The 23,965-nt window shown below is 46.6% G+C and overlaps 1 protein-coding gene across 2 annotated transcripts in view; it reads right to left on the bottom strand.

The window, feature by feature from the left end:
- Positions 1-9,411: 9,411 nt before the first annotated feature.
- The window catches only part of LOC105716591 (sperm equatorial segment protein 1-like), a 110,988-nt gene continuing 96,434 nt past the window's right edge, over positions 9,412-23,965 (bottom strand). Inside the window, exons 5-6 of one of the 2 annotated variants that reach the window (XR_001107317.2) lie at positions 15,588-15,722; positions 9,412-10,346 (exon numbers count right to left, since the gene is read on the bottom strand). Coding sequence is in view for 1 of the 2 variants with exons in the window: in XM_012451346.2 (XP_012306769.1) it covers positions 15,675-15,722 (48 nt within the window). In the remaining variant the exon portion in view is untranslated. Of the gene's footprint in view, positions 10,347-15,412; positions 15,723-23,965 lie in introns of those variants that run through there. The other variant, XM_012451346.2, reaches the window with a different exon arrangement.

The following is a 23,965-nucleotide window of genomic DNA, read 5'->3' as shown; positions in this document are numbered from 1 at the left end:
CTCAAACCACGTGGAGGGCAAAGGAGGAAGGCCGCTTTCCCAAAGGAAATTTGCCCCGAGAACCTGGGTTCTGGACAAGGGTGAATCCAACGCCACCTGCTGTGTGCCTTCTCCCTACTCTCCAGGATTTGTCCTCTAGATTTGGAGCCTCCTCTGCTGTCCCCATCCTTTAAGGAGAGGGCCTTCACAGTGCTGTCCTGGTCTCTCTCCTGAGCCATCTCCCCACTTCTGCCTTCCTTGACCACCCATGTGTTGCTGACTCCTGAACTCACATCTCCATCCAGATGTTTCTTCTGTACCACGGAACCATATATCCACTGCCTCGAGGACTTTCCATTCTGAATTCCCACAGGGACCTGACATCCAACATATCTAAAGCCCAACTCATTCTCACTCCTCCCAACCATCCTGCTCCAAACTTGCTTCCCCTTCTGTATTGTCACCATTGCCCCTGAGCTGGAAACCTGCTCGCCCTTGATCCCTTCCTCTCTCATTTCAACAAATCTCATCAAGCCCCAGGCCATACATCCCTGGAATCCATCCACTTCTTTCTCTTCCTTCCCCCAGCTTCTGTTAGGTGCTTGGTGAAGTTCTGCTTGACTGCTTGACTTTCTATTCTAGCTGAGGCCCCATCCCCAGCGCTGCAGAACCTCCTCACTGCTCCTCTGGCCACCAGAGTGGCCTGGCCCTGAGGGCAGGGTCGATATCCTCATCACTGCTGTACTGGCAAGAGCTCAGGACAGCACCTAGGGCTTAAAGGCTTCCACATAAATGTGCATAAATGTGCAGATGAGCAAATCAAAGGGCAAGAGGATTCTTCCTGGGAAAATGTCAATATCTCCAAAGGCCTAGGGAAGCAGGAGCTTCCTCAGACAACTGCTGCTGGCCTGGCAGAGCCTGGTCCTTCCTCGTTCAAAGTTCATCAGGCAGAGGGCTGCCCAGCTCCAGCCGGGGGTGCAGGACAGCTCCTGGCAGGTGCTGTTCATCAGAGGAAAGGATTCTTTTTTTTTTTTTTTTTTTTTTTTGAGACTGAGTCTCGCTCTGTCACCCAGGCTGGACTGCAGTGGTGCGATCTTCGGCTCACTGCAACCTCCGCCTCCCGGGTTCAAGCAATTCTCCTGCCTCAGCCTCCCAAGTAGCTGAGATTACAGGCATGTGCCACCACACCTGGCTAATTTTTTTGTATTTTAGTAGATGGGGTTTCACCGTGTTGCCCAGGCTAGTCTCGAACTCCTGAGCTCAGGCGATCCATTTGCCTCGGCCTCCCAAAGTGCTGGAATTATAGGCGTGAGTCACCGAGCCCAACTGGAAAGGATTCTCAAAGAGCCTTTGAATCTCCAAATTCTGTGATTCCAAATTTTCAGCTTTTCTTTTAAGCTCAGTACAATTAGCCCCAGTTACCATCTGGAGCAGCTAAAAGTCCAACGGCTCAACTTCTTGTTTAAAGTCAGAAAACTAGCACATTGCAACAGGGGCTTCTCAAACAAAGTGCGCTTGTTCTTCCCCCACCCTGGTCACAGGAGGTAGGCACGTGGGTTAAGGACACCTAAGACTTCAGCTACTGCAGTGACATTAAAACGTCCATCAGGAAGAAGGGAAAATGTGCCTGTTTGGCTTTAAAGGGCTCACAAACTTTATTAACCTTCTGTGACTCGGTAGAGACAGCAGATCAGTGGCAAATGCACAAATGTGGAAACAGATCTGTGGCTGTGTGTTTTCAGTCTTCTGTATCAGGCATCTGCATTTTTATAGACAAAGGCTTGCTCTTACCTCTCTTCTGCCGAACAAGGAACTCCTTCAGTCTTTGACAGACTTAGAAATAAACATAAGAAGGGAGGAGAAAACTTGGTTTTGTCAGGTTCCTGCTCGGGCCCTGGCAGTGCTGGGCGCCCCACAAGCATGATCTTATTTAAGCCTCACAGTAACCCTGAGAACACACACCCTCACCGCTCCCATTTTTCCAGATGAAGAAACAAAAGCCTAGAAGAGCCCCGACTGATCCAGGTTTAAATGGTTGGTGAGTGACAAATCCTTTTTCCCCTCTGATGCAGATCTGTCCTCCCCAAAGCCCTAGAGGTACCAGGCTGATGACATAATCGTGTTTAGATCCTAGGACCTTGGTAACCCTCCTGAGAGAAACCAGGATTATAGGGGCCTGGGGATTTATCACACTTGTTTTGACACTGGCCCCCAGTGAGAAGCCTGAGTAGGAACCTCACAAGACAGCCTGGTCTTCCTGTTTGCAAGAATATTAGTGCGTATAGTGTACACCATGGTAGACTCTGGAAGATTTCTCCCTATATGACCCACCTTATGTGATGCTAATTGGATTTTTTTTTTAAGACAGAGAGGTATCAAGAAGAAAACAAACAAAAAAAATGAGTCAAAATCTCCCTGATCAGATAGCTTTTGTTGACATTAACAAACCCAAGTATAAGGTTAAAAAATTCCAACAGCAGGAAAGTTTTAAAAATTAAATACCATTCCCCTCTATTCCTCTCCCAAAGGCAATCTTTGCTAATATTTTCCTGTGATTCTTTCCAGCAAAAAAGGAGCCTGTAAAATCCTATAGCTATGACTGTATTTTGTTTTTGACAGGAATGGAGACATTACTCCCGATGTGTTCTGCAGCTCGCTCCTTTCACTCCAACATGTCTGAGAGAAGCTTCCCATTTAGCACAGAGAAATCCACCTTCCTTCTCTTTTCTTTTCTTTTCTTTTTTGGGACGGAGTCTTGCTCTGTCACCAGGCTGGAGTACAGTGGCATGATCTTGGCTCATGGCAACCTCCAACTCCTGGGTTCAAGCGATTCTCCTGCCTCAGCCTCCCAAGTAGCTGGGATTACAGGCATGCGCCACCACACCCAGCTAATTTTTGTATTTTTAGTAGAGACAGGGTTTCACCATGTTGGCCAGGCCGGTCTCGATCTCCTGACCTTGTGATCCACCCACCTTGGCCTCCCAAAGTGCTGGGATCACAGGCATGAGCCATTGCACCCAGCCCCACCTTTCTTTTCCTGAACTCTATGTGTTCACATTCTTTGCTCATTTAAAAATCTGGCATTTGGTTGTTTTCTTATCAAACTTTTTTGTAAATTACTAAGTTCTTGGTGAACTTTATATGTTAGAAATATGTTTTCTCTTTTTCACCACTGTAACTTCAAATAAATATTAGCATTTCTTCTTTTTAGCCACACAAGGATCACAGAGAGGAGAAGAGGAAGGAGGGAAGGAAAGAAGGAGGGAAGGAAGGGAGGAAGGGAGGGAGGGAGGGGAGGGGAGGGGAGGGAAGAAGGGAGGGAGGGAGGGAGGTGAGGGGAGGGAAGAAAGGAGGAGAGAAGAAGAAAGGGAGGAAGAGGAAGAAGGGGAGAAGGAGAAGAAGGAAGGAAAGAAGGAAAGAAGGAAGGAAGAGTGGAGGGAGGGAGGGAGGGAGGGAGGGAAGGAGTCAGTGCTTCTCTGCAGGCCCCGGGTCTCCTTGCACAGTCCTGTAGAAATGTCTCCCGTTCTTCCTCTTCCCCGAGGTCTTCTTCCCCAAGTTCTCCCCCTCGCTGGGATTCAGCTTGGCTTCTCTTTTCCTTGGGTGACTGGGCTTTCTAAGAGGACACTGGCTACAGGCAGGTGGTTGAGCAAATACTTTGTGGGAAGATCATGCCCTATTTTCTATCCAGACACCAGTGCCCTATTTCTATTTAGCAGAACACTGAAAGCAGGAAAGCAGTAAGAATAATTAGCACAAAGTCAAACCTCTTTTGGCATTCTGCTAGAAGTGGAGGGGCAGTTCTGACATGGTGAGGGGAGAAGGTTCAGATATTGGTCTTATTCAGATACATCTTGGAAGGCCGGAGGATGGGCTAGATGACCTCTCAATGTCCTTCCAGTCTGAGATATTCATTGCCACTGCGTCCTCACCCCTGTAAATCTGCCTCTGGCCTCTCACTCTGAAACCTCCAGCCTTATGGCCTCCCTGAGTTGGCCAGGGAATCTTTTCCCCTCCTGATTATAAAAATAGCACATACTTCCTATTACCAAAAGTTTGACAATTTAAAGAAGCAGGAAAATATGATACCCACATCTACCCAGAGGAAGGCATGCTTAACAAACCAAACATTTTAGGCTATTTTTTTTTTTTTTTTTTTTTTTTGAGACAGAGTCTCACTCTGTCACCCAGGCTGGAGTGCAGTGGCACGATCTTGGCTCACTGCAACCTCTGCCTCCTGGGTTCAAGCAATTCTCGTGCCTCAGCGTCCTTAGTAGCTAGGACTATAGGTGCATGCCACCATGCACGGCTTTTTTTTTTTTTTTTTTTTTGTACTTTTAATAGAAACAGGGTTTTACGGTGTTAGCCAGGATGGTCTCGATCTCTTGACCTCATGATCCTCCCGCCTCAGCCTCCCAAATTTCTGGGATTACAAGCATGAGCCACAGTGCCTGGCAGGCTATTTTCTTCTAGTCTTCATTCTATACATATATATTTGCAGCTCTGCTGTTGGCTTCTTTCTGGGGTCTTCTGGAGAGGGTGTGTCAGGAGATCAATCTCCCTACCTCCAGGTGGTTTGTCCCCTGTGGATTGCTTCCCATACCCAGTGACTCTCAATGACGGAGCTGCTTTGGCTCACCACAACCAAGGAGGCAGCTGGAAAGCCTTTCTCTGCAGTAACTCAGACCTTAAGGGAGGTTTCACTTCATCGAATGAAAACAGGAGACTGGACCAGGTGTGGTGGCTCACACCTGTAATCCCAGCAATTTGGGAGGCCGACATGGGCAGATGACTTGAGGTCAGAAGTTTGAGATCAGCCTGGCCAACATGGTGAAACCCTGTCTATGCTAAAAATACAAAAATTAGCTGGGTTTGTTGGTGGGTGCCAGCAATCCCAGCTACTCGAGAGGCTGAGGCAGGAGAATTGCTTGAACCTGGGAGGCATAGGTTGCAGTGAGCCAAGATTGTGCCACTGCACTGTAGGCTGGAAAACAAAGTGAGACTCTGAGGGAAGGGAAAGGAAGGGGAAGAGAAGGGAAGGGAGGGAAAGGGAGGGAAAAAGAAAAAGAAACAGGAGACTGTCCTCAGGTCTCCCAGAATTGGAGTCCTACTGGGGGAAATGGGAGGGTGGAGGCAGGTATCTGAGGAAGTCCCACGGACCCACGCAAGGTCTTCTGCAGGGATCTCTTCCCTGTCTCCCCTTTTCCTGTTGCCTCTCTAGCTTTTCACCTCTCCTCAGCAGCTACTGCTTCAGGAGAGGAGAGGTGGGATCTCTGGGAAGGGAGAAGTGGGGAGGAGGGGCTCCCTGAGGTGCCAGGTGGGAGGTGGGGGAAGGAGGACTTCCGCTTAAACTGCAGCTGCTTCACTCAATGGTGCATCTAAAATAAAACATACCTCATTCTCCAAAACCTAATGTTTTCCAGGAAGGAAAATACAACCACACAAATAGTATTTGGCCCACATAAGAAATTCATATTCCTCCTATGACTATACCCATAACTCTATTTCCTATGAGCAAACACTCTGACCTTATTAGCCCAAGAGAACATTTACATCCTCTCCGTCCAAGGTCAGATGACAAGATATCCTTTATTAACTTGACAAAACAGCATATTGTACTCAAGTTACCGATCCTTTCATCACTTGGAAGGGAAATAGTGATGGGTGTGGGATCTTGGGGAACGCAGGGCAAGAGGTCTCTTTTCACTTGATTACACATATTTTTAACGTACATGAAATTACACAATTTTTGTGGGTTTTTTCACAATATCATAAGCACCACCCTCCAAGTTTTTTAAAACTCCCTAAAGACCCTGTTTTATAGAAGCACCTTGTAAATGAATGCATACTATTCCACGGTAGAGCATAGCCACGGTTCTGTGATTTTAGGAACAGAGGTCCCTAAAGACCACAAAACCTCATAATATTCTTGCTAAAGTAAATCCTTAAGAGTCCCAATAGCTAGCTTAGTAATTGCAGGCAACTTTCCAAAGACATCGCTGATAAGGAGCAGCTTCTGTTAGAGGACTGGAAATATCCCCCTGGTGGTCAAAGCTGTATGCAGAAGGCACTGAGGCCGGGTTTGGCTGCAACCACAAAAGGGGAGTCAAGAAACATATCCCAGGAGGAGACACAGTATCTGGGTCATTGTTTCCACAGCTGTCAGTCTATCCCAGGGAACAGAACTGAACACATTCCATCCTGGACACAGGCAGGCAGCTGTGTCACTGAACAAGAGTGGACAGACGTGGGGCCAGCACATTCCTAACCTTGAACTCTGATCATCTCTGAGATCGTGGAGCCCTCAGTTCTCAATCCTGGTTGTACATTAAGGGGGGAAAAAAAAGCCGGTACTACTCAGGACTTATTGTAGACTGATTAAAGAAAAGAATCAGTGTTCCCCCTCTGGAGAATTGGAGAGAAAGCTCTCTGTTCAATGTTTGTAGTTTAGATGACCTGGAAAGCCTTTGTGGAGGCAGGGAGTGGGCTCTATGATTTCTGTTAGGGCCCCTTTCCCTCCCTGTGTTCCTTAGCCAGGACTTGGCAGGAAACACTGGGATATCAACAATTTCACGGAGTGTTTTGCGTGCAATTTTTTTGTTTTTGTTTTATCTTCGGGTATCATTATGAGGGAGATTTGATGAATAGGCCAGAAATTTTGGAACCACAACCTGGCTTCTGACTGCCTCAGGCTTTTTTGAAAGTTTCCAGCAGTCAAGAGTTTCATTCAGATATCTGCAGGGGACTTTCAAGGGAAGGGCTGGGAAGCTCATAGCCCCGTTAGGACTTCCTATGACCTTCCCGGAGGGCCCAGCCACACAGATGTGGGCTGGAATGCAGGAGGAAGCACAGCTCCATGTTATATCGCAAGCAGCCTCCAGCAGCCAATCCTGAAATATCCCATTTCTTCCTGATCCACCCCCACTCCCAAACACACATCTAACCAGCCAGTAAGATTCAGCAGTTACCTCTGAAATGCGTCTTGGATCTTGGATTCCCTCTGTCCTAACACCAACTCCGCAGCGCAGGAAAAAAATCTCCTAACTGGACTTCCAATCTCCAGTCTCTCCACCTCCAGCCCATTCTCCATGCCACAGCCAACGTGATCTTACTAATCTAAGAACTTCTGATTTGAAGATGGCATAAAGTTAGTAATCCTCTCTTCATTTTCTGGAAGCAATCCAAAAACAAAAAAGAATTGAGAGATAAAAACACAAATTCCATTTTTAGTGAAAGCAGGAGACACGTAAACCACAAAATAGGTGGAAGAGTTGCCAAAAGCAATGGAGCTTCAGCAGAGACGTGGCGGGAGGAAGTAGATCAAGGACGTCGTGCTGCAGAGTCTTCGGGACAGCCTGAAAAATACTCCTCCCGAAGGGGAGGGGCACACCTGGATGCAGAATGCACAGAGGCCTTGTATGCAACAGCAGTACATGGGTGCAGCTGCCGTGGAATGAGCTCTGCTGGCTCAGGACTCAGGCAAGCCAGAGTTGTAGCAAATGGTCTGTTTCTGTGGCAACAGGGGAGGAGAGACTTTGCCTTGGGGAATCCTCACCACTGGTTGCAGAGAATTTAAGGCTTAGTCAATTTACATCAACCCTGGGTCATAAGGAAAATTGAGTCAACCTGGAAGACAATCTGGGACTCTCACACCTGAGGTCCACGCTGGGGGCGGGGAGTGGTCTGCTTCAATAATGAGTAATATATACAAAGTTTTGACAAGAAACAAAGGACAAAAAAAAAAAAAAAGAAAAAGAAAAAGCAAGCAGCAGGTAAAGAAGATTCATCAAAAAACATGGCAACGGAGCAGATGAAAATTCTAATGAGAAAATTAAGAAAACGTAGCAAAGTAATTCCCTCCACAAAGAAAACACACACCTGAGAGATCAGGGAAGAGGTAACGAAACAGTGGAAGGAAATGAATCCCGAGCTGCCAGAGCTCAGGGAAGACATGAAAGAAAAAAAGAAAACTATCCAACCTTCACTCTTAAAATGAAGGCTAAAATTTGAAGCAGTAAAAGGGGAACACATACTCTTGGAAACTCAATGAGAGATAGTGAGAGGAATAAGGAAAGCAGGCAAATTAAATGAAAATAAAGGATTAGAGAGAAAACAGTAGGTACTTTTGAAAGGCAAAGAAGATTTCATTCTACATGCATTAAATATGTCTGAAAGGGGCTGCGCATGGTGGCTCACGCCTGTAATCTCACCACTTTGGGAGGCTGAGGCAGGAGGATCACCAGAAGTCAGGAGTTCAAGACTAGCCTGGCTAACATGGTGAAACCCCATCTCTACTAAAAATACAAAAATTAGCCAGCATGGTGACGTGCACCTCAGCTATAGGGAGGCTGAGGCAGGAAAATCACTTAAACCTGGGAGTGGAGGTTGCAGTGAGCCGAGATAGTGCCACTGTATTCCAGCCTGGGTGAAGGAGTGAGACTCCATCTCAAAAAAAAAAAGAAAAACAAAATTCTGAAAGGGCGCACAAGAAATTGATAATATCAGTTGCTTCTAGGGAATAAAATTGGATTGGCCGTAAGGTAGAGTGGAAGGGGTGGAAGGAGGCTCAGGGTGGAAGGGAGATTTTTCACTTTTGTGTTTTTTAAAGTGTTGACTTGTATGAACATATTAGCTCATCAAAAACATTCAAATGAAGCAATACACACCCTACCTCCCAACACACACACACTTTCACAATCCAATTATGTTATTCTCTGCTTAAAACCCTTCCATCGTTCTCATTTCTCTTAGGATAAAAAGCACACATCTAAAAATGGCTTATTAGCAGGGTGATCATATAATTTATTGTCCAACAGGGCACTTAAGATCAAAAAGAAGCACTACAGATGTAAACTGGGACTAAGGCAGGCCACGATCTGGTCCTTGTTTCCCCTCCGGCCTCATCTGTCACCTTCCAGCCCACAGGCTCTAACCCCAGTCTTACTGAGCTATAAGCAGTTACCCTCTTCCCTCCAGACCTCTCAGCACAAGCTGTCCCCTCTGCACAGTACTTCCTTCTTCCAAGTCTCCCCTATACCCTACACCCTACCCTTTGGCTTATTCTGTATATCCTTCGGATCTGATTTACCTTATATATTTCATCAGTTCTAAAATGCATGTTCTGGCCAGGCGCAGTAGCTCATACCTATAATCCCAGCACTGTGAGAGGTCAAAGCAGGAGGACTGCATGAGCCCAGGAGTTCGAGACCAGGCTGGGCAACATAGAGAGACATCGTCTTTACAAAAAGTTAAAAAATAATTATGGTTGGGTGCCATGGCTCATGCCTGTAATCCTAGCACTTTGGGAGGCCGAGGCAGGTGGATTGCTTGAGCTCAGGAGTTTGAGACCAGCCTGGGCAACACGGCAAAACCCTGTCTCTACCAAAAATACAAAAAAAAAAAAAAAAAAATTTAGCTGGGCGTGGTGGCATGCACCTATAGTCCCAGCTGCTTGGAAGGCTGAGGTAAGAGAATTGCTTGAACCTGGCAGGCAGAGGTTGCAGTGAGCTGAGATCAAGCCATTGCACTGGAGTGAGACCTTGTCTCAACGACAACAACAAAAAGTTTAAAAAATTAGCTGGGCATGGTGGCTCATGCCTGTAGTCCCATCTACTCAGGAGGTGGGAGGATCACTTGAGCCCACGAGGTTGAGGCTGCAGTGAGCTGAGATTGTGCCACTACACTCCAGCCTGGGTGAGTGACAGAAAGAGACTCTGCTTCTCAAAATAAATAAAGAATAAAATAAAATAAAATGCACATCCCTCACCTCCTTACCATCCTGTCACATTTTCACATCTCTGAAATTAGAATAGGTAATAAAATCCATGACATGTCGTGGTTCAATTGGCAGCATTGTTCTTCGTGGTACATAAATTAATGATGCATCTTACAGCAGAAGGCATCTTGGGTTTGATGACCCGTGTTATCACACTGCACTGTAACTGCTTGGTTCCATGGTTAGCTTTGCACTCACTGGGAAAGCTAGTCACTGAGGGCAGGACTGTGTGCTATTTTTCACTGGGCTCTCACTGGCACTTTCTGGAAAATGGTAGTTCCACAATAAACATTTTTCTGAACATGCATAAATAAAAGCATGCAGTTTAATCAACTTTACTGAAAACACTGTATTATTTTCTATCTAGGCCCTAGAGCTTAACTGGCAGCATAAAACTTGCAATGAAGCAGAAAATTTCAGAAGAAAAATTTGTCTAAGGGTAGGGGGTTTTCTCTCAGACATTTCTGCACATTTTTACCCCCTCAACACTTCTAGTTTGCTCTGGGTCTTCAGATCTCCTGAAGACTCTTGATGACTGAAGGCAATCAAGATCCATATGGAAGGAATGTTTGTTTTTAACAGCAGGACTTTAGATCTGTAAAGGGAAGTGAAATAAAATTATTGTATATATTTCCATTTTCTATCAAAGTTTCAGTCTCACTCTTAACTTGGTTCACAAAGCAGAAGTGACAAAATGCCAAACAAAAATGCAGTTATTTATTCAACACATATCTGTAGAATTCCCACTATTTGCCTGCATTCTTTTCCATCCTGAGAACATCCCAGTAAATAAGACAAGGTCCTTTCCCTCTTGGAGCAAGAGTGCTGCCCACTCTTGCTCAGGAATCAGGCTCTTGTATGCAGCTGCTTGCCTGAGTCCAAGATGAAATATCTCTCCTACACCCAGGGAATGACGGGCAGCTAACCCAGGTACTGTGTCTTCTGCGTCTGGCTTTATACCTTTGCCTTGGATATAGCTCCTCTTTGGATATGCTTCCTGTACAGAGCCAAGTCTGAGAGGTGACCCCTACTGTAACATTTCAGCTGGGCCTGGCCTCAATATCCAGCTGTGATAATTTGATGCAACACTTTCAGTCACCTAGCACAAGCCATTCTCTCTTCGCAGTTTCTTTGGAAAGCCCCCAGTGTATAATTTCCATTAGTAACTTCATTTTGAAATCCCATCAAGCCTACCGGCTGCTATGCCAGGAACCCAAAATGCAAACACTCTAACAGCTGCCTTTAAGTAAAAGGAAGAAAATGTTCCCCTTCTTCAGCTCAAAAATTTCCAAAATCATTATGTCACTACGCCTGGCCTCTAAGGGGAAGTGAGGAGGACGGCAAGATAAGTCCCAGGAAACCCTGGCATGAGAAGTACTGTCATTCTCTCTTCCTACGACCAGTCCCTGAAGTCCCTACCACTCTAAGACATTATATCCTAACTGGCACAGTGGTAATTTTTCCCCCCAGAGGAAGTGGGGTGCCATGGAAAATACTCAAGTTCAGGCCTCGGTTTCCCCATTTGTCAGTTTTGTTGTGAGGACTGGAGGCAACATAACTAAAGCAGTAACCATGGCACCTTGCACATAGTAGGTAGCTATGATTGTTATTGCATCCTCTCTGCCTTTTGGTATTTTTCTCCTAGAGAAATGATTATGCTGGGATTTTTTTTATGTCGTTGCTCAATGAGCTGGAAAAGGCAGCCCTGCTGATTAGAATGCTGGTTTGCAGGAAACAGAGTGGTAGTGTTGACATTTGCAAAAAGCTTTCCTGCTAAACTTTAAACACTTGGCAGATCTAATCCTGCTGGCATTGCCTGTTGGTGATATTTCTATGGTTATAACGGACACGCCGAGTTCAATCAAACACCCAGGGAAAGGGCAGGATAATTGGTTTCCTTCAGGTTTCCAGCAAAGTTACGTGGACACAAAGTCCATTTTAGCATGGAGGAAACTAATGTGTATTGAGTATTACCTGTCCAGCACATTTGGAGGAGCTCAATAAATGCTGAGAAGCTGAATATACTGTGATGGGATGAATGTACTGCACAGGCCGGAATGGACTATGCATTTTAATTCTGTACTACATGTTCTGCTATGGGTAAATGCTTAATTTCAAATATTGATGTATTTATTTGAGCAAAGGGTGTGTCAGTCCACATGCTAGGTTCTGAGAACATACCTGTAAGCAAAAACAGATAAGGTATCTCTGCCTTCTGAGCCCTCAGCACAGACAGGGTGCTGAAACAGGAATATTCTCCTACTCTGTGTGCTAGGTCCTGTGATGGGGAAGGCACTGAAGGCATCGAACCCAGCCTGGACTGAAAGCTAGGAAGGGGAAGTGGAAATAGATGCTGGCTCTGGAGGTGCCAGGCAGTGGGAAACTCAGGGAAGGACTGAGCCTCGGAGGAACTGGAAACAGGTTAGCCCAGCCGCTGCAGGAAGAGGCCAGAGGCAAGGTGAGGAGATCCCCAACCAGCTTTGCGAACCTTACTAGATCTTCTGTTGGACAGGCTAGTGTGCGGCAAGGCAAGGGCTTGTCGTTGCTATCAAAATAATTTCACAGGGGAAAATCGGCTTTTTTGGAAAGTTTCATTTGAAGTTTTTTTGTTTTTTTGTTTTTTAAATTACATTGATGGAGATAGTGGGTCTTATAATTTCAGGGCCTCCTGATTAGGTTTTGATGGCGAGCTCCTTAGGGCAACGAGGAATTATTAAAGCATTAACAACAAGGTAGCGAAATGCCCCCTTTCTCTTTGTCTCACCACTTTCCTAGGGACCTCCGTTCGTTCAGTAAGCGCAAACGAGCGGGTGTGGCTGCGGAGATGGACTTCATCCACTTCCTGGTTTTCTACTCAGCCCGCGGGAGAAGCAGTGAAAGAGTTGGGGGCTTGGCTGCTTCCCGGGCTCGGCCCACCAGTTCAGCCTTGGCTTGGGGTCCAGGGTGATCGTGAAGCTGGACCTAGTGAGACAGGAACCTGCTTTCCCACCCCGAGTGGCCACGACCTCAGTAGGGTTGCAAACCGCATCAGTCCTCTCCGTGCCACCTCCTCCAGTATCTTTTTTGTGCCCTGGACCTGATTCCTCCCTGGGGATTCCTCCCTTTGTGCGAAATCTGCAGGGATCTCCCGCGTCTGGGGACTCCCGGGGCGGTGCACCGTCCCCGCCGGGCGCGCAGCGCAGAGCGCCCCGTGCAGCGAGAGCGCTCCCAGCACCCATTCCCGCTCCGGGCTCCCCACCGCGGCCCTTTTCCTAGGTTGTAGACACTCCCGCCCCCGCCCGTCCCGACAGCTGAGCGCACTTCCAGCGGGAAAACGTAAGAATGAGGTCGGGCAGTTCCCAAGGTCCCCCTCCAACGCCCACCTCCGAGCACCCTAGTGGCAGTCTGTGCCGAGCAAGCGAAGGCCACAGCGAGGCAGTTCCTCGTCGTTACTTTAAAACAAAGTGTCTGTTTTCTGTGTTGGGATGTTAAGGAAAAACAAACAGGTAAAATAAGATACCAGTAGTCTGGACTCAGTAGGTAAAATGTCATTTCTATTTATCCCGTCTTGCTTGCATCTCTGCTATCTGCCTGCCTATCTTTCTCTTTTTATGATTTTCTTTGTTTTTTCACACAGGGAGTATGCAAATGCATTTTCATTGTAAGAGGCTGAAACAATGCAGGAGATTACAAAGTAAAATGTGAACATCTTATTGCAACTCCCTTCCCCCATTCCACTTCCCTCCTCCCCGGTAAAACCGCGGTCTGCCGTTTGGTATGCAACGTTCACTCCCATTCCATGCATTGACACGTATGTGAAAGTACACATTTGGATATGCATAAATATAAGCTTATTGCATATATGCACATATGTACATGTGCACATAACTTGTTCGCAGTTTTATGTCATGGAGACCATACAGTAAGGGTTCTTCAGATTGTCATTTTCATGTACTAATATGTCTTAAGGGGCTGTAAATGACAGAACATACAGGTCTTTCATGCCATAGCTCTATCTCTCTCTGATAGCTGCAAATTCCAAACTGTGGATTTCTCATTTCTCATTGGTTATTTAACCTCTTATTATTGACATTTCCGGTGTTTCTTTTTAAAAACTTTTTATTTTCTTTCTTTCCTTTTTGTTATTACAAACAGGAAGCAATAATTATTGTACTAGTTATTTACTGCTGCCTAACACAATACTCCAAAACTTAGTGGCTTAAAAGTATAATAAATATTTGTAATCTCTCATATTTTTTGCCAGTCAGGGATTTAGAGCTTCTTGGGTGGGTGGTTTCTGGCTCAGTGTTTTGCATGGGATTGAGGTCCAGATGTTGACTGGGGCTTCAGTCAACTGAGGCTTGACTAGGCCTGGAGGATCTATTTACTCTCAGGGCTGGTAAGTGGATGTGGGCTGTTGGTGGGAGCCCTTAGTTTCTCCCACATATGGGTCTCTCCACAAGGCTAATTGAGTGTCCTCACAACATGGTGGCTGTTTCCATCGTAGCGAGTCATTCAAGAGAGGAAAGTAGAAGCATAGGGCCTTTTATGACCAGCCTCTGAAGTCACACATTGTCACCTTGGCCACATTCTAGTCAGTAGGAGTAAGTTATTAACTGTAGCCCTTTTGTGAAGGGAAGGGTATCAAAGAATTTGTGAACATATTTTAAAACCACTAGTATTAATCTTATACATAATCTCTGTGTAGTTGTGTGACTGTTTCCTTAGAATATATTTCTAGAACTGGAATTGCTGGGTCTAGTAATATATGCACTTTTAACTTTGATAATTCCTCCTGTTTGTGTTAGAAACTGGTCATTGTCCCCCTAATATCCGTTTTCTCTTCCTTTTAGCAATGAACCTCCTGAGTTTCAGGTGGGTATGAGTTGAGAATATATTTTCCACCTCCCTTGCTGCTACATGGGACATGTAACTAAGTTATGGCCAATGGGAAGTATTGTGTACAATTTCTGAATCAGGTCCTTAAAATAAGCTGTTTGCTGTACTTCCACTTTCCCCATGGAGAAATCTATTCAGAGAACAGATGTGGTGGTGAGAGTCAGCTTCCACTAGGCAATGCAGGTAACACCGTTGGGGATGGTGGTACAATGTATATAGAAATAACCTGGGTCCCTGCATAACCTTGTGGAGCTGAGCCAGCCTTCTTCCCAGGACTTTCTACTAGCTTAGACTTTTGTATGAGAAAAAAATAAAGCTTTTATCTTGTTTCATCCACTGTTACTTATTGATGATTTGCCTCCTAGAAAGCCTCCCCAACAATGTATGAGTATCCATTTCCCCCATCCTTGCCCACACTAGATATTATCAATTTTCAAAAAGTTATCAATCTGATGCCCTCCCCCCCCCAGCAACTTATGACTTTATAATCTCCTTCATGTGCTACTGTACCAAATGCTAGGGGCAGGGTGAAAGATATTGACATAAAATTCCAGAAAAAACCTACCACAATCTGTATTAATAGAAAACACAAAGATGTAATGTTGCTTTCAGAAGTACTCATACATTCCCCCCAAAAGGCTCTGCAGGGATGCTGTGCCTTCCCTCAAAGGCATTACAGCCTAACTGGGAAGAGGTATCTGGAAATAGACAACTAGCAGTACAGAGCGGAGCAGTCTGGCTGCCCAATTCCTGGTGCTGACCCAGGGATATTGAGGAGGGGGCTGTGATGGAGGACATTTAGCCTCCCAAACTCAGTGGTTTATGAATTTCGTATACTATTCAGGTGAGACGCAGGGAGAAGGGAGTGGACTATCTGGGAGAAAGTTGTGGCACATGCTATGGAGTTAGACTGTTCATATCCCATCCCTGCCACTTCACTCTGTTGGCATATACTTACTGAGTGCCTTCTGCAACCAAGGTAGTGTTGGTGAGGCTTGCAGAAGGGGCATCCCATGAGAAACTCTGCTCTATCTGGAGCTTCCTTTCAGAGGGCTGAGACAGATGATGACGGGCTGGGCTTCAGTTCCCTCACCTGGAGAGTGACAAGAACACCAGCACAGAACTCCAGGGCTGTTGGGAAGATGGAATGAAATAGTACATGTAATGGGTCGCATCCACAGTGCCTGGACGGAACAATTGCTCTTAAAGGTAGGTGTTATAATTAAGAAAAGCCATGAAAGAGAAAGTCTCCAGAGCCCCCAAGTTTCTTTCTGTGCTTTCACTGGTGACTCCCATAAACTTTGTTTTAATGCAGCCTGATATAGTGTGGATCTTTGTCCCTCCAAATCTCATGTTGGAGTATGATCCCAGGGTTGGAGGCAGGGCCTGGCGGGAAGTGTTAGGTCAGGGGGTGGATCCCTCATGAATGGCTTGGTGCCCTCCTTGAGGTAATGAGTGTGTTTTTGCTCTATTAGGGTGATCTGATTGTTTAAAAGATCCTGGCACCTCTTCCTCTCTGTCTTGCTCTCTCTCCTGCCATGTGGCCTGCCTGTTCCCCCTTTGCCTTCTGCCATGAGTAAAAGCATCCTGAGGCCTCACCAGAAGCTGAGCAGATGCCGCTGCCATGCTTATCCAGCCTGCAGAACCATGACCTAAATAAACCTCTTTTCTTTATAAATAACCCAGTCTCAGGTATTCCTTTAGAGGAATACAAAATGAACTAATACCACTGCCCCCACAGAAAAACTCCTGCTTTCGTAAAAGATATCAATTCTTTCTCACTGAGGTGAATATAATTGATGTAGTCTGACGCACTACTTCTGTTGCATTTAACCTTTAGTGGAGAACATGCCATGTGTTTGGTTAAATCATAGGGATGAAAGTCTAATTATGAAATTTCAGGCATCAGTAAACCTAAATCAGGGGCATTTGGGCCAATTGAGGGTGCTTTACTGATGCTGCTGAAATCAACATTTTTAGGGAGCTGGCTCAGTCTTCCCTCTCTTCCAGCCCCTTCTGATCTCTTCTTTTCTGTCTCTGCTCCCCTGCCTCCCCTTTCTTTCTCTCCCTTCTCCTCTATTCCCTCCTCTCCTCTGTTTCCTCTCTGTCTTTCCCCTGCCTAAATGGCTATCTGAGTCCCTGATGATTCAAAGTGATTACGTTTCCATAGGCAGGTGTGTGTCGTGTTTAGTCACATTAAAAATAAATCACTTGGCCACGCGCAGTCGATGCATCAATCTGTTACTTTCGTCTGCTTTCCAGGAACAGATTGCTCAAAAACCAAACGACTGTTGGGTGAAATGCAAGTAGGGAAAGGTGTGAGATGAAGGGAACCGAGCCCTTCCAAACTCACCCTTCAGCCTTCCCACCCCATCAGAAAGGAAATCAGTCATGCCCACAATCCTGCCAATAACACAGTATAGTGACTGCATTCTTTGGACCAATGCCAGTGATCTGTGGAAGAAATCTAGTTTGGAGAAGAGACGTGGGGGCTTGTGTTTACTCAACATCTACTATGCATCAGGCCTTGTGCATCTGTTCTCTTCTAAAGGGGAATCAGGATCCTGGTTGAGGGACCCTGGACTATTTCACCTTTCAGGATCTCAGTTTCTTTAGACTAAAAGCATTTATTTCTATTCTTAAAAAAAAATTTTTTTTTGGTAGAGATGGGGTCTTGCTATGCTTCCCAGGCTGGTCTCAAACTCCTGGGCTCAAGTGATCCTCCCACCTTGGCCTCCCAAAAAGCTGGATTATAGGCACGAGCCCCTGCACTAATTCATAGTCTAATAATTCCTTTTGGCATCAGGGACAAGTCCTGGGGTTTTCAGGCCTAGCTCCACTATTTTGGGTAAACTGCTTATCACCTCTGAGCCTCAGTTTCTTCATCTCTAAAATGGGGATGGGAATCAAGATCAAATGAAATAATGTATTTAAGACATCTTTTTTAAATGGACAGCTAAAGTGAGGTTTAATCTTTACTTCAAAACATGCACATTTTCACATTCTTAGAGATTTTTTATAATTTTTATAGGTTGGGTGGTGTTTTTCCAGGTGGTATAAGAGTGTGTGTGTGTGTGTGTGTGTGTGTGTGTGTGTTTTCTTCTTATTCTTGATGAAAACAGTCTGAGGAAGAGAGAGCTGAGGTTTTTTGTAGTAATCTTGGCACTAATGAAAACCAGACCCTGGCCTCCATAAATGCTATTAGGCATTCAGTCAGAGGGTAGCAAGTATCCCAAGATGTCCCCTAGCGAATCAGACCTCCCCTAGCGAATCACACCACCCTGGTGTGATCCCCTCCCACACTGAATCTGAGCTGGCCTGTGACTTGCTTTAACCAATAAAGTGTGTTGAAAGTGACACTAAGCTGCTTGTGGTCTAAGTTTTAAGTTTATATTTTTGTGCTTTGGGGATCCTCAAGTCAATGTGTAAGAAGTGTGGTCTCTGTGCTGGAGAGGTCACATAGAGAGAACAAGTGGAGGAGAGACCTTGAGAATATACAAATAGAGAAAGAGAGGGAGGCAGGGAGGCCCAGCTGTCCCAGCTTCACCACTGAGCCAGGCCTCCATCCACCCCTCAAGGCACCAGCCAAGTGAGTGACCTATCCTGAATACTTCAGACCAGGCCAGTCCCCAGATGACTGCAGCCCTAGCTGCTATCATGTGCAACAGAAGAACCGCCCAGCTGATCCCATGAGAGATGATAGAATGGTTGTCTTAAGCCATTCACTTTTGGAAAGGCGTATTACAAAGCAACAGATTATTGAAAAAGCTCTCTCTCTATATATATGTGTGTATATATATACCTATATATGCACACATATATATACCTATATATGTATAGGTATATACATATATACACACAGGTATACACATATATATACCTATATATGTATATGTATATATACACACATATATATACATATATATATATGGAGTCTTGCTCTGTCACCCAGTCTGGAGTGCAGTGGCGTGATCTCTGCTCACTGCAACCTCCACCTCCGGGGTTGAAGCAATTGTCCTGCCTTAGCCTCCAGAGCAGCTGGGACTACAGGCATGTGCCACCATGACCGGCTAATTTTTTCTGTTTTTAGTAGAGACAGGGCTTCACCATATTGGCCAGGCTGGTCACGAACTCCTGACCTCTGATCCACCCACCTTGGCCTTCCAAAGTGCTGGAATTACAGGAGTGAATCACCGCGTCCAGCCCAGCAATATTTTTGGGCTTTCACTATGTACCAAATCATGAGCTCTCATTAGGAGAGAGACAGCGGAACTGCCCGCAATTGCCTTCAGGAACTTAGTTCGAGCAAGAAGATGGTACAAAGGCAACTCTAAAGATTCTAGACATTTACTAATCCACACACAAGTGTGTGCTTGGAAGTGTGACGTAAACAGACTGTTTAGTGATGGGATCATTGGGGTTGGGTTAGGGTTAGGAACACTCCTACACGGAGAGAGTCTTGAGTTGGATTTTGAAGAAGAGGGCTGGTGACAGTTTAGAGAATGACTGGGGTTGGGAGTCGGGGGCATTGATGGCAACATAGCAATAAAATAAGAGCATGTGGAGTGGGAGTTGAGGAACTTAAGTCTGATATCAGCTGGACATAAACACAATGGGTCTCAAAGGAGATCTTGCCAAGTTAGATTCTAGACCTGCAGCAGGGACCTCAGGAAAGCTGGTTAATTCATGGTCTTCCTTCTGTTTGGTGAAAACATAACCTGCAAATGGCAGCATAATCCCTTTATAAATGCCCCCGATTGTGGAGTCTCTGGGGTCAGGGGAAACTTCCTCTTCAGCACGCATTGGAAGGGGCTCAGAAAGATGTGTATAACCTGTTTATAGAGGACCCTTTTAGGTCTCCCCCAAGAACCTTATCACCCCAATGGACGGGGTTTATAAGGGCCCCTCTGTGTGGCTGATGAGGAGCAGAGACTTACGCTAGGGAAGCATAGCCCAGACCAGAGCTAATTGGTTGGTAATGAGCAGGATAATAGCTCACAACTGGGATAAAGCGAGGCTGTAGTCATAGGGCAGGAATGACTCCGGGGTTTTCCCTGCTTTGCTTTTCTCCCTTCCTGTGTTTGGTGGGGCTTTGAGGCTCTCCTGCCTGGGAAGATCTGGGTTGTGCTTGAATCCTCAGCTCAGGGAGTCAGGGCAAGGCCAGAAGGTGAGGACCTGTACTATGAAACGTGGACTCATAGGAAAATGAGCCATTCTGCCAGTCCCTTGAGGAACGCGGGTGCAAGTGCAAGCTGGAGGGGGCAAGGGGCAAGTGGTTCCAGCTCTGGGCAGAGAAAGACTGAGGGGTCAGGAAGCCAGGTGGCTCATGACAGCATCTTTCTTCAAATTTTAGGATGGTACCTTAGTTTGTGATTCTACCCAGTTTACGCCATTTATAATCTTAGCATACAATGTTATTATTTTTCACAGTCACTGAGTTAGGCATATGTTCAGTTGTAAGGAACAGAACTCCCCGCTAACAGTGGCCTAAGTGATGTAACCTTCCCTCAATCTACAAAGGATGATTGAATCGCCACCACATACCAGGCGCTGTTCTAGGAGCCGGAAACAGCAGAGAGAAAAGCAAACTTCTTGTCCTCATAAAGCAAGAAGGCAGCCTGGGTCAGGGCAGGGCCTGGTCGCTGTCCTGAATGCCTGGGGCTTCTGCCTGATGGGCACAGGAGACCTCAGGATGTGCAGGAATCTCAGTCAAGACAGGAAGCAGGAGAAAGAGGTGGCACCAGTCTCCCTTGTTCCTTTTAGCAGAAGAGCAAAAGCTTCCCCGGAATCCCCAGCAGATCCTCCCTTACCATCACTGGAGAACCAGGCCTATGGCTACCTCAGAATCTTCACGGTTAATCTGGTCACTGTTTACCACCTGGGGCTGCCGAGAACAAGGGTTCAGTGTGCAAGGGAGAAGGAAGTTAGGCAGGTAGTCAGGGGGTCGGGCTGTCTCTCTGTTTGCAGGGGACGTAGGCACTAGAGAAGGTAAACATTCCATGGCAAATATATCATTGCAAATAGTAAGGAAATCGTGAAATAATTGTAAAATGGCATTGAAACGATCCAAGATATGGCAGAGAGTCCTTATTGTGTGGTCACTGTTTCCTGCGGTCTTTCCAAGTAGGACATGTGAAGAGGGAAGGAAGGGTCCAGGCTCGGGGGCTTTCAGACTGGCAGGAGATGACACGCACGCATCTGAAACAACTTGTGTCCAGAGGAAGTGAAAAGGGATCTGGTGGCAACCGAATGCACAGTTCACAGCAGTCATTGTCACAGTCACCTTCCCTGCCTTCCTGCCCACACTCCTTCTAGGGAACACGCCCTGCTCACAGCTGCTAAAGGTGTTGTCCCACAAGGTCCAGGCCCAGCCCCATCCCACTAAAAGGTGTTAAAAGCAAGGAAGAGCCACTAAAAGGTGTGAAAGCAAGGGTGTGTCTGGTTCCATCAGACGATGGGACCACCCAGTCTTTTCACATGCCAGGACTCATGTGCACAAATATACCCTCCCCCTCCCCCGTTTTCCAGCTGGTGAAGTCCTATTCCTCCTTCGAGACCACCGCCTGGGGTCATCTTGCCCCCACCCTGACCTTGCTTCCTCTCTCTTTCATGCTGCCCCAGCATCTCATGAGGACTGGGCTGGCATCTGCCGCTTGTATTGGCACCATGGGCCTGTGTGTTTCCCTCTCACTCAAGTGCTTCATCTTGGTATCCTTGTTGCCTGGCACAGTGTCTGGCATGAGGCACACTCAGTCAGTGCCTGTGGGGTGAAAGAAAGAATGAATGATTCTCTAGTGGTGACAGAGTAGGTCTCAGCTGATTTAGTAGGGCTTTCCTCCCTGGGAGTTTAGCCTCAGTGCGACCCTGGGTGGGGGGGTCAGGTGCTTTATGAAGCCTTCTGCCCTCTGCTCCTAAAGTCAACCTGATTTCCTGCTCACTGTCACCATCATCCTCTTCACTAGAACCAGGATCCCCAGGAGCCTTTCCTTGTTTCCTCCTCCAGAGAAGAGGAGCCCAGAGCCAAGGAGCAGAGGGCTGTGGAGCATGGCTCGGATTTGATAAACAGGCAGGAGATTTCAGCAGCAATCGGGAGAGGAAAGCACATACATTATCCCCAGAATTCATAATGCAGCGCTAATGAGCTGGAGGGGCTGCGATTTGATCTCCATCGCACTCTTGCAGCCTGGGATCATCAGCGTTTGGAGAAGGACACAGGGAGGGGCGCTGCCGCCAGGCGTTCTCCTCCATCCTGGAGCCTGATGGTCCTCCCGGGAAGGGAAGGCCTCCAAATGTGGCTTGGTCACAAAGGACATGAAGATGAGGGACCGTAGAGACCTCTAGGTGGCAGTGGGGTTGGGGAGGAGCACATGCAAGGTGGGGAACCCATGGCAACCCCACTGCTGAATAACATTTCCCTGAGAAAGTCCTCACATCTGGAAAATTTCCAAATCACATTATCACTGAATTAGCATCTATCGAGGCTTGTCATAGGCGGGAACAATGATCAGCATTTATTAAACCTTTCTCTGTGCCCCAGTGCTGGTCATTCACAGTTGTTACCTTATCCAATTCTCTACCTCCTCCCCAAAAGCACACACTCACACCCATGAGCACACACATGCACCCACATACATTCTCACACCGCCCCCCCCCCACCCCACATTCCCCATGGTGAGTTGGGCATCACTGCCCTCGCTTTATAAGGTACAGGGAGAACTAAAACCCTAAGCATTTCACGACTTCCTGTCATCACATAGCTCCTGGCATGTGCGCCCCAGGGGCTTGCCTCCCAGTACCCATGCTCCTCTCTGCGTGTACTCTCTGCTGCTTCCCTTTTTTATTTTCTCAGAGTACTTACTCTCTGCAGCGTCACTGTTTATTCATCTGTTTACTTGGTTTCTGCCTGCCCGCCTCCACAGAATGTAATTGTGATGAGGATGATGACAGCCAACACTGACTGAAATATACTACCTGCCACATGCTGCGCCAAGCGCCTCATGTACATTCATTCATCATCCCCATTTTACAGGTGAGAAAACTCAGAGCAGGGATCTTGATTTTTCTGCTCATTGTTGAACCCCAGCACGTTGAATGACAGGAATTCAAGAAACTTGCCTGCTTAGCACCACGATGTGCTCTAACACGGAGCCCAGGGACCAACAATCCCCCAGACAATAGCTTAACAGGACTCAGGGGATAGACTGTGGCTCTGACACCATTTAAGAGGCTCTGCCCTTCCATCCTGCCTCCTTCCCTTCATACTAATTTTCAAATGACTCTTATAGGCCAAACTTGCGAACAGAGAGGAATCAGATCCAGTTCCTACTCTCCAAGTAGACTGTAATTACAATTTAACAAGCAGGGATAACCTACACATAAAAAGTACGGTAAGATAAGATTTAAAGTAATTTTTAAAACTAAGAGAAACAATGTGCTATAATAATTTTGTCATTCATTCATTCGTTCATTCAAAATGTGTTCACTGGGCTAAGTCCTGGAATACAGGAATGAGTATGGCTTGGATCCCCATCTGATCAAACGAGGCAGCGGCTTCTTCCCTCAGGGTAGCAAAGCCTTGGGGAGAACAGGCTCCTCCCACTCTTGGCCCACCCTAGAATGGGGCTTTCAGGGGCTCTGGCCTGTTGAGTAAAGCAGATCAGTGAAGTCCTCTCCGGCCTTTGGGCTAACTGTTCCCATTTAGTGTCCCTCTGGCCTCTTTCCTCCATGACATCTGGCAAGGGCCCCAGACTCCTGGCCTGGTTGCTCACACATACAGCTATCCACAGACACCAAGCGCTGTGTCCCCCGCCTGCCCCATTCTGCTGGGTGATTGATGGGACCACTCTTGCTCTCAGTCCCAGAGAGGTCCTTTGAATAATAACTTGGCAAAATTACCCTCTCTTTCTGCTTTCCCTATCTCTGATTCATTTGCTTTCTAAGTCATTCATCTCTTTTGAGTTAGAAGAAGAAAGAGGGCGAAGAATGAGGGAGAGAAGGAGGAGGTAGCACAGAGGAACCGGGGACCATGAGCCCCACCTCCTCAATCATTCGAAGAGGGAGCTGGGAGCAGCTCTGTCACCAGCCTGTCCCATCTTAGTGTGACTTTAAGGTGGAGTGTACCTCTGCCAGTGGATTTGTAGAGTTTGCAAATTCAACCTGCTCCCTGGCTATGGAATGAAAACATGTGTGGGAGATCTAGAGCTGGGGGGAGGCGGGATCTTTCTAGGGCCCTTGAAGGTGTACCTTGAAAGGCAGCTGCCTGCTCTACCCACCTGTACCACTGGTCCTGTTTGCCTGCAGGGATGGTGGGATGCAGGCAAACAGGACCAGCAGAGA

Source organism: Aotus nancymaae, unplaced genomic scaffold, assembly GCF_030222135.1.
Source record: "Aotus nancymaae isolate 86718 unplaced genomic scaffold, 86718_ANA_hifiasm-v0.15.2.pri h1tg000003l, whole genome shotgun sequence".
Taxonomy (NCBI): domain Eukaryota; kingdom Metazoa; phylum Chordata; class Mammalia; order Primates; family Aotidae; genus Aotus; species Aotus nancymaae.
Note: the sequence above shows the minus strand (reverse complement) of the source record. Positions and strands in the feature narration are given on the sequence as shown.